The sequence below is a fragment of the Mauremys reevesii genome, linkage group 13, assembly GCF_016161935.1.
Source record: "Mauremys reevesii isolate NIE-2019 linkage group 13, ASM1616193v1, whole genome shotgun sequence".
NCBI lineage: Eukaryota > Metazoa > Chordata > Testudines > Geoemydidae > Mauremys > Mauremys reevesii.
In genome coordinates, this window is record NC_052635.1 from 46,928,995 (window position 1) to 46,939,376 (window position 10,382).

Consider the following 10,382-nt stretch of genomic DNA (forward strand, 5'->3'; position numbering starts at 1 on the left):
GGCCCGCCGAGAGGAATCGCTAGGTGCTCCCCCACCCACAGGCTGCGGAGCCGGGGCTCCGACCTGCTCGGCCTCCCAGGGATTCCCATTCACTGGCGAGCCGCCCGGGGAGGGCCATGCTGGGCTTTGAAGCTAGGGAAGGGGAGGCCTGCCCTGAAGGCGCCGTCCCAGGGGTTGGCGGGGAGTTGAGGCAGGCTGGGACAGGACTCGCGGGGGCCTAGTGGGAGCTGCGGCGCCATCCAGCCCCAGGGTCGCCTTCCGTGGAGCTGCAACAAGAGGAAATTCAGCGAAGACAGATGCCAAGTCTGACACTTAGGAAGGAAAATCAAATGCCCAGCTACAAAATGGGGCCTAGGTGGTGGTGCTGGGGGTCACCGAGGCTCACCCGCTGGGGGTCACCGAGGCTCACCCGCTGGACAAAGTGGAGAGTCCAGAGAAGAGCAACACAAATGGTAAAAGGTTTAGAAAACCCGACCTGTGCGGACAGGTTAAACGCACTGGGCATGTTTCGTCTAGAGACAAGAGCCTGAATGAGGGACCCGGTATCAGTCTTCAGATGTGTTAGGGGCCATTAGAGAGGCCGGATCAGTTGTTCTCCACGTCCCCTGAAGGCAGGACAAGAAGGAATGGGTGAAATCTGCAGCCAGGGAGGTGTAGGTTGAATGGTTGGAGAGTTCTGACTCTAAGGGCGGTGAAGCTCTGGAACAGGCAGCCGAGGGAGGCTGTGGAATCGCTTTCCTTGAAGGTTTCTAGGGACAGGTTGGACAAACCCGCCAGGGCTGCTCTGGGTTTACGTGGTCCTGCCGCAGCGTGGGGGCTGGATGGGCTGAGCTCTCAGGGTCCCTTCCAGCCCCCCGTTTCTGTGATTCTACGCTGGGCATCACATCAGGGCTTCTCCCCGTTTCCCGTACCGGGCCCCCAGCCCCGCGCACGCTGAGCCAGATGGGACAGGCAGGTGGAGAAGCCCTGACTGTGGTGTGTTCAGTCCCAGCTCCCAGGGACGTGGGTAGCAAGACAACACTGCCTGCTGGTAGGGCTGGGTCTGTCTGCATGAGGGGCAGCCCCAGGGGATGGAGGGGTGGAGTGGCTGACTGCTAGAGGGAGCCCCAGGGCTGCGTACTTATCAGGAACAAAGGGAAGTGTGTGAGGCAAGGGGAGAGGGTCGAACCCAGGACCAGCCCCAGGGAAGCCGGGCAGCAGGTGGAGATGTCCCTCACCTAACGCAAGAGGTTATGGGTCAGCGGGGAGCGATTCCGAGGGGGCTCTGCTGTCCTCCTGCACCGGCAGGGTTGGGCTGAGGACCGGCCCATTTCCCCGTCCTGCTCAGCTGCATGGCCACCCTCTGAACCTTCATCCCTCACCCCATCCCACAGGCCAAACTGCTGTCCTGCAGCCCCAACCGGGGTCCGTTCCTGGCGCCGCTGAGAGCAGGATGGGGGTTCAGTCCTGCACTAGCCCCCATGCAAGGTACATCTCTCCCCGGCTGCGTCCCAGCAGCTCTGCTTGTGCGCCTCAGCGCTGCAAAGCTTGGCTTGGAAACAACCCCCAGCCTCCTCTCCAGCCCCCACACCCCCAGGCCCTGGCGTGGCACGAAAACAAGCGGCTTCTCCTCAGCTCTCTGGGAAAAGGATTAGACCATCCAAGGGCTGAGTGGAATTCCCTTCTGCAGCTTTCACAGCCCACGCGAGATCGTGTGAGCAACTGACTGAGCTGCCTGCTGCAGACTGGGGAAAACCACTCTCCAGGGCAGAGGGGTCTAAGCACAGCCCCCCGCTCGCCCCCCACGCTCTCCTGTGCCTGGCCCTGGAACCAGCTCTGCCCGACCAGACGTGCCAGGGTGCAGGGGAGCCCGGCTACCTGCTGAGGCAGTCAGACCTGGTGCTGGCAGGGGGCAGGTTGTTAGACTCACACACAGGGCTCTTCCGGAGTGGGGGCAGTCCCCTCCTCCTGGCTCCACGGGGAGGCAGCTGGCTAGTCATCCACACAGGCCCACCGCCCACCTTGGGTGAAGAGCAGCTGGCGTTGTTGCCACTGAAGAGGGAGTGGTAGACTGGCGATGGAAGGAACATGCTCTCTCGTACTATGAACACGAATTGCCACAGGATCAGGCCAATGGTCCATTGGGTCCTTTCTCCAGCAGCAGCCAGGCCTAGTTACTAGAGGAAGGGTGGATAGCTACAGACCAGCCTGGCCCTGGGGAAGCTTCTTTCTGAGCTCTGCCACTTTGGGGCTGACGCCCTGTAACACAGGGGTTTATGTCCCTATGAATAGCTATCCGCTCGGATGTAACTGCAGCTGTTTCCGCTCTCAGTATCAATGCTTAATCCCTTTTCCAGTCCTGAGAAATCCTTGGACTCAGTAACTGTCTAGTAGCAGTGAGTTCCACATGCTAATCATACATAGTATTTAAAATATTTCCTTTTAGCCATTTGAAATACATCACCTTATTTATTCAGATATCCTGTAGCACAACCCATGGACGGGGCTAACTAGAAGCATCCACTTTCTCTTCTCAGCCTCATTCATTATTGGATATTTCCTTTCTCATTCAACTCTCTCAAATGACACACTCCTAATTTCTCCTCCCTTAGGCGGCTTTCTGATTGTTCCTGCTGCCCTTCGCTAGCGGCTAGACATGTGCCCACACAGCGTGAGATACAGAGGCAGGTAGGTGTGACACAGTAGGGAGCGGGGCAGAGTGACCTGGGAATGTCATCTAGTTTTACTGGGACTGTCTGCATTGATGGGAGAACAGGGGATGATTTTACTTGAGTTACCTGAGTGGGTGCGTGTGCCAGGTGACACCTTTGCCCAGGAAACTGGACAAGGGGAGGGGAGGAGAAGAGAGATGGCTAGAGGGGGTTTTGCTTTCAGTTTTGGGCTGGGTAGTGAAATGCAGGGAACCCCAAAGCTGGGGTCTAAGCTCCCTCACCCCCCCAGGACTTGATTGAGGGGTCTTGGTTGTACCTACACGCTCTGCTTGGGACTGTGTTCCTGTCGTCTAATAAACCTTCTGTTTTCCTGGCTGGCTGAGGAAGAGGGGAGCGGGGCCCTGACTTCCCCTGACTCCGTGATAGTAGGTGATCTGAATGGCACACGCTATCCCTGGACAGGAGGAGTTGGACAATGACAGACTATTTGCAGGATTATTCTCAGTCTCTTTCTACTTACATCCGAACGTCGTGTTTGATTTTTTTGCCCCTGCTATGCATTGAGCAGATGTTTTTACTGACCTGATCACAGTGATGGCCAGGCCTTTCTTCTGAGCAGCTACAGTTAATTCAGATCCTGGCAGTGTGGATGACTTAATCTGAATACAAGTCCTAGAGGTGGTGCCAGACCAGGAACACTTTATCCAAATCCCCTTGAGCTGCACGGGCTGGGTTCACACGGAATCAGGAGCCTTTGCAAAGCCAAACCAGAGCCCATCTCTGCTGCACCCGGGCCCGGCGCAGAAGTTCCAAGCAGCGCACAGACGAGGAGCCAGCATTACAAACCTTTTATTTGTCAAAGGACAGAAGAATAGACACATGGTGCCGTGTACAAACGAGTCCTGGCCTGGGCCCTGTAGTGGCAGCACGTGGTGGGGGTACAAACGCCCGCTCCGAAGGCACAGCTCCGGGAGAGGCGAGGCCCCGGGCCTGCGCTGGGAGAGCGGCGGGTGCCCGCCTGAGCTAAGTGGGATGGAGCCGGCCGCTCCCCAGAAACCAGCTGCCTCACAACTCCCTGAGATACGTATGGTCAAAGTTCTTCTGGGCTGCTGCCGGCCCCCCGCCCCCTGGCCTGAGGGGATGGCGCAGGGCTGGCACTGGCTCCTGGGGTGGAGCAGAGGGCAGGGTCCCCCGTGGGATGGTTAGAGAGACAAGGCAGCCTGCTGCAGTCACAGCACAAGATGGGGAGGGGCTACATGGCACGATAGTGAGAGACCTCATAGTGCCCCCACCCCAGCCAGGGCTCACTCTCTACCCCCCACCAGGAACAGCTCCGGCAGGGGCTTTATTGCCAGGAGCCCAAGGGCCATGCCTGGCAAATGGGGCAGGCCGTAGTCGCCCGCCCTACTAGCCTAGACCTGTGCCCCACCCCAGCAGAGTGTGTCCCCTTCCCCTCCGCTTCAGGGTGAGCACTGCATGCTGGGACTTGGAGTCCGTATGGGCTACAGCTACAAAGGAAGGGGAGGTGGCCAAGGGCACCCCACAGGGCTCCCCAGGCTGCATCCAGCTCTTGGGCTCTGCTTTGACATGGCCTTGGAACACTCCACCCCCCGCCTTGTTCACACTCCCACCCAGCTGCATCCCCCTCTCCCTGCTCTGCTCTGCCCATTAACGTCTCTACCCTCCAAGCCCCACGGAGCCACTGCCCTGGCTGCAGCAAAGTTCAGTTCCCAGGTGACACAAGACAAGGAGCTCCTCAAACACCCTCCCATGCCCGCTGTCCTGTGCCCTCTGGGAAAGGGCCCCCCCCACTTCAGGAAGCTGGTATCAGAGCTCAGCCCCCTCTGCACCCATCCTGCTTCTACACGGCCGCAGGGACTGGTGCAGAACCCGGAGACGCAAGGGCCTGCCTCGGTTCCCTGGCTGCTCCCTGCCTCCAGAGCCCCATGTCTGGGAATGGGAAACGCACCATCCCTCTGGGAGGGCGCTGCTGGTGATCACAGTTTGAACAAGTTCTTTGGCACGAGTAAGTGGGAGCCCCCTAGACCAGGGCTCGCTGGGGGCTCACTCCCGTTTAGTCACGTCCGCCCTGAATCGCTGTGTACGAGGCTAAGGCACTTTCCTGCTCTGCAGGATTCAGACACGCGCCTGGACAACCACAGCTCCCCCTCTGAGGCACTTGGGTTTGCAAGTCCTGGCTCTGGGCCCTGCTGGGGCCGACACAGCCACAGTGTTATCCCGATCTGAGCAGCAGCCCCCCCCCTTAGACAAACAGTCACCAGCCCCAGCTCGCCTGGGGCAGCCGACAGTCTAAGGTTCCCTGGGGGCATGGAGGGCCCCTTCGGTAATGAATCCTCTGAATGCTTAACTGTGCAGATCTTCCTTCTCCTCCTCCTCCTCCTCGTCCTTCTGGCTCCAGGTGTCTGGCACAACTTGCTCCATCCCCTGCTCCCCAGAGGGGTTTGTGCAGGAGTCCTCGGAGGCAGCACCACCGCTCGCTAGCCAGGGGTGGAGCAGAATCTCCCGGGCCGTCAGTCTCTCAGAGGGGGTCTTGCGCAGGAGGCATCGGATGAGGCACCTGGCCTTGGGGGAGAGGCCGTCCGGGATGGAGAAGACCCCCCGGCGGATCTTGCTGAAGAGCGTGGCAGGCTCAGTGTCCTGGAAGGGGTATCGACCCACCAGCATGGTGTAGAGCACCACGCCCAGGCTCCACACGTCAGCCGCCTTCCCTGAGTACGAGTTCTTGGAGCTGAGGATCTCCGGGCTCACGTACGCCGGGCAGCCGTGCTTGTCCGACAGAGAGTCATCTGGGCCGCTCAGAAGACAGGCGTCCTCCAGGTTCTCCAGCACCAGCTTCGTCCTGCAGAGAAAGAGGGAAAGCGCCAGGTAAATCAGCCTGTCGACAGCTGCTGCAGTCCAACCGCGCTAGGTAGGCAGGCCACAGAGCTAGACCCCAGGAGTCCCGACTCCCAGACGGCAGCTCGCAGCACAAGACAATGGCACCGCCCCAGAAAACTAGGTGGGAACTAACTCCTTAAGTGACCAAGACAGGGACTGGAGGGAGTCGCCATCGGAGGTGGCTTTAGAGCTGAGCCCTGGTGGCTCTGGAAGGATACAAAGGTCTGAATTCCCTGCAGCACAAGCAGACCTCTGTGATCTGTGCAAAGAACCGGGCCCAGAGTGAAAGCTGAAGCCAGAATGACCCTGAGCTATGCCCTGGGGCTCTGCTAGCTCACTGCTGTGATCAGTGGCCCATGAGGCCCCAAGAGCATCTGCAACACGCAGGGGGTACGTGGGCTCAGCCTGGCTAGAGAAGCAGGTTTCAAATGGAAGTGAGGCTCCTGCTAGGCCCAGGAACCCCTCCCTCCACTAGCACTGATAAGCTGCCGTCTCTCTCTTCCCCTGGCTTTCCTGGGGTCAGACAGCCTGTGTCCCAGCAAGGCTGCTGCAGCCGCACGCAGGGAGAGCTCATCCCAGAGCCTCGGCTGGGCTCTGCACAACAATCGTCTTGACGAGGAAAATGGCACTAGGCTCCCATGCCCTGGACCCAGGAGTCCTGCTCCCCATCCAGCCCGCTGCGGGGCCCCTGATGCTGAAGGGTTCAGCTGGACGCCAGCCCTCACCTCTCCCTGTCCACGAAGAGGAACTTGCGGAGTTTGAGGTCTCGGAGGATGACCCCGTGGTCGTGGCAGTGGGCGACCGCCTCGGCCATCTGCCGGAAGAGCCCCGCGGCCTCTCTCTCGGACAGGTGCTTGCACCGGCGGACGTGGCTGTGCATGTCACCTCTGCCGGGCTGGAAGAAGACGTAGACGTTCTGGTCCCCTTGGATCACCTCGGCAACCTGGGCCACGTTGGGGTGGGGCGAGAGGTTCCCGTAAGGGGCCATTGTCTCTGGGTAACTCCTTGCCGGATAAACCTAAAAGAGAAACGACACTGGGCATGAGGAAAAGCACCCCGGAAAGACAGGCAGGGGGATGGTGCACAGGCCTCAAGGCAATCGCTCCCCTTGTCTACAGTCCTGCTGCCGCAAGGGATCTAGGCTCTGTCTATGTGGGGGCAGGGGGTCTCCGATCTGCCCATGCCGAGCTGCAGTATCGTACCTCACTCGTGTGTGCCATGCTGTCCAAGGGTAGCCACCAGGGGGCAGCACTGCTTAGGAGGAATGCGAGGAGCAAAGAGAGGGGACCCCTGGACCAGGAGCCCACTAGCCCCAGTGTGGGTCTCGTATCTTCCCTGCCCAGCATCAGAGAACGCATGTCCGTCCATCCCCTGTCCGCTCACGGAAGGACAATTCTCGCCCACGTCCAACAGGCTGGAAAGGGGAGCTGATAAACCTGAGGGGGACCCCAGCTGGGAACGGAGAAACTTTCCAAACAAACCCCTTGCCAATGCTGTTCTCTGCAGCCAGAGCCCACACTGGCCCTGAGGCCCACCTGCCCCCTTTGCCAGTCTAACAGAACAGTGCCGGGGGGCTGGCGCAGGTCTCCTCAGAGAGCTGCCCCCAGGGGCATCTCCACCAGGGCGTGAAGTGCCATGGCATTTTCCCATAAACAATCTGAAACCCACAGACTTCCCCAGGGCACATGATCTCCAGTAACACCAGGCTCTGATTTCCTTGTAGGGGAGGAGCAGAGACTGGCACCAGAAACCCTGCTGTACCTTGCAGCTGTACTCCGCCTCCGTGTGCCTGTGCACAGCCCTGTAGGAGTGGCCCCCTTCCCTGGGCTCCAGAAGGATGTACGGTCCAATCTGCAAGTCCCTGGAGTCCTGTTCCACGGCACGAGGGGACTGCGCAAGGGGCTGCAGGCATGGGGGGAGTCCTGACACTGGACCCAACCGTGGGCGCTTGGGGTTTGAGGGCTCGGAGTCAGGGGTATCCTCGAAGTCCAGCCGTTTCTTCTTCAGTGGAGACACTACAGGGATCACCTGTACGTTTAGACTCATCTGCAGAACAAGACAATGGAAGGGTTACATCAAGATGCAGCTGCAGAGCGAAACTAGTCGCTTCAAGAAAGAAAACCCAGGAAATCCCTGCTCTGCCGGGTCGTCTATCTCCTCCATACAGAGCCGCTCTGGGAACACAGGGTTGTTTTCTAGCCTGCTGCGAGCACCCCCAGCTCCTGGTCCATACAGACATATACTGGGTGGGGCAACAACCTGCCATGCGCTGTGTTTAGCTCTCAATTTCCAATCGTACAGCCTGAAGTATTCCGTGGGTATCAGTCTGCACAAACCTGGGCCGAAAGCACCTGCTTCAATGCCCCGAGAAGGAGATTTGTGCCACCCTGCTACCAAGGAAGACCTAGGCACTCAGAACAGCTGCTTCTGATTAACTAGAATGACAACAGTGAAGGGAAGAAAGCCCCAAGTTAAACAGGAGTTCATCCAAAGCCAGCTGAGAAGTATTTCTGTCCAAAACTTGCCACCCACTGACGTCCTGTCCAAAGTAGTAAAGGCTCCAGCCAGCGCCAGCGGGTACGTGTGTGTGCATTCACGTCTGATGATGTAATGATACTGTCTCACAGTGTAATAATGGTGAGTGTGTGTCATGATAGCAGGGGTTTGTCTCTCCCATAGTGAGTGCATGTGTGTCTCATAGTGTAAGAATGATGGGTGAGTGTGTGTGTCAGTGTCATGACAGTGTGTGTCTGTGTGTAACGAGGATGTGTGTGTGTGTTTAATAGGGCAATAAGGGGGGTGAGTGAATGTGTGTGTCTCCATGTGATGATGGTGGTGAGTGCGTGTGTCAATGTCATGACAGTGAGTGTGTCTCATAGTGTAACAATGGTGGTGAGTGTGTGTCTGCTGATGGTGGGGGGTGAGCCTGCAGGACAGGTACAGAACAGAGCCCCCCCACCCAGCTGTGAGCCCCCCCGGCAGCCAGGTGAGGCCGGCAGCCTGCACCAGGCCTTGCCTGCTCTAGGGGGCAGCCTGTGCTGTTCTCCATCCTCCCAGCCAGCGCTGCACCATCCTGCTGCGGCTGCCGCTGAGTCACCGCTACACAACGGCTGCCAACGGGGGGGGGGCACCCCCCCTTCCCCGCAGCACCGGGCACCCCGAGCCGGGCACCCCCCCTTCCCCGCAGCACCGGGCACCCCGAGCCGGGCACCCCCCCTTCCCCGCAGCACCGGGCACTTCCTGCACCCCTTCTTCCCGCAGCACCGGGGACCCCCTTCCCCGCAGCACTGGGCACCCTGAGCCGGGCACCCCCCCCCGTCCCCGCAGCACCGGGCACCCCCTTCCCGCAGCACCGGGCACCCCGAGCCGGGCACCCCCTTCCCGCAGCACCGGGCACCCTGAGCCGGGCACCCCCCCTTTCCCGCAGCACCGGGCACCCCGAGCCGGGCCCCCCCCCCGGTACCGCAGCACCGGGCACCCCGAGCCGGGCACCCCCCCTTCCCCGCAGCACCGGGCACCCCACCCCGCCGCCCTCCCAGCCTGGGCCAGGCCAGCCAAACACACCCTCGCTCCTACCCAGTGCGCGCTGCCCCGAGGCCAGGGGCACCCAGGGACGGCGCTCGCCTTCGGCCGCCCGCAGAGTGGCCCCGCTTGCCGACCCGATCCCGGGGGGCCGGGGCGGTAAAGGCAGCTCCCCCCGAGCCCGGCGGGGCGGAACCGGAGCGCGCCCCGAGGGGACCCCGCCCCGGGGAGCAGAGCGCCCTACCTTCGGGGGGCGGCCGGCGGGGGGAGAGGCGCGGGGCTGGCGATCCCAGAGGATCCTGTTCCCGGAGCCTCAGACGCCCCGACTCGCCATTGTCCCGGGCTGCTCCGCTCCGGGGGTCGTGCCCCGTGCCCGGGCCTGGGGCGATCGATGGGCAGCGCGGGGCTGCGGCGCGGCTCGGCTCGGCGGGCGCTTTGTTCGCGGGGCTGGCTCACATCGCCCGGCCCCCTGGCTCCGAGTCCCAGATCCCGGCAGATGATGTAAACCGGAGCTAATCGGCGCTGCCCCGCCCCCGCGCCGCTCACCTCCCCTCCCCGCCCGGCGCGGCTGACGCTGGACTCACTCCGGATTGCAACATGCCGCGGCTGCAGCGCCGCCCCCCCGCTTTCCCTGGCGTGACGACACGCGGAGGTTCACCCTCCGCCGAGCGGGATTGCGCCACTCCCGGGCTCGGATTACTCAGACCCGCCGCCGGGTTGCAGCGATGACACAGCTCCATCCCCAGCTCCGAGAATCGGGGGCGCCCCCGGCTCTCTGGTTCGTGTCTCCAGCACCGCATGCAGACGCCCGCTGCCGGGCTCAAGCGAGTTGGTGACTGGTTTCAAAGCAAAATATCTGGGGTGGGTGCGAGAAAACTCTGTGCCGGGGGAGACAGGGCCATGTCTGCCCATAGCACTGCCCCATATACAGGCAGAATCAGGAGATTGCAGCCCAGAAATTCCGCTCTGCCCCTCCTCCTGCGCTTTGTCCTGCACCTGTGCAAAATGAGCTGGAATGTGACTGCCCCCCCACCCGGCACCTTGCACGGGTGAAACAGCAGTGCAAGGCCGCTGCTCCGTCTGCACCCACTTGTGGAACTGACTCCCCAAAGCAGAGGGCAGTGAGGAGACACTTCCATGCAGCAGCACATAACTGTCCTGCTCCTGAGAGGTCTCCGAGTCCATTTGCACGTCCGATTATCCCTTTCGCGGCCCCCTCACCGCTGCGCTAAAAGCGCGCACAAAACTGGGCCTGCATTTCTACAGCTGCAACACGGAAAGCAGGTGCTGTGCCCCTGGAGGGAGTGTGCT

At 61.0% G+C, this 10,382-nt stretch overlaps 1 protein-coding gene across 2 annotated transcripts; it reads right to left on the reverse strand.

The window, feature by feature from the left end:
* Nucleotides 1-3,484: 3,484 nt before the first annotated feature.
* TRIB3 (tribbles pseudokinase 3) lies at nucleotides 3,485-9,886 on the reverse strand. Of its 2 annotated transcripts, none has more exons than XM_039498791.1 (4): nucleotides 9,656-9,886; nucleotides 7,311-7,595; nucleotides 6,275-6,567; nucleotides 3,485-5,511 (listed from the first exon to the last, which is right to left on the reverse strand). In XM_039498791.1, exons 1-4 carry the CDS (start codon nucleotides 9,869-9,871, stop codon nucleotides 5,016-5,018), a joined length of 1,290 nt encoding a protein of 429 aa, XP_039354725.1. In that variant the 5' UTR covers nucleotides 9,872-9,886; the 3' UTR covers nucleotides 3,485-5,015. The 2 variants fall into 2 exon arrangements, with proteins under 2 accessions (XP_039354725.1, XP_039354726.1); XM_039498792.1 differs by lacking the exon at nucleotides 9,656-9,886 and adding an exon at nucleotides 9,316-9,619.
* Nucleotides 9,887-10,382: the final 496 nt, after the last annotated feature.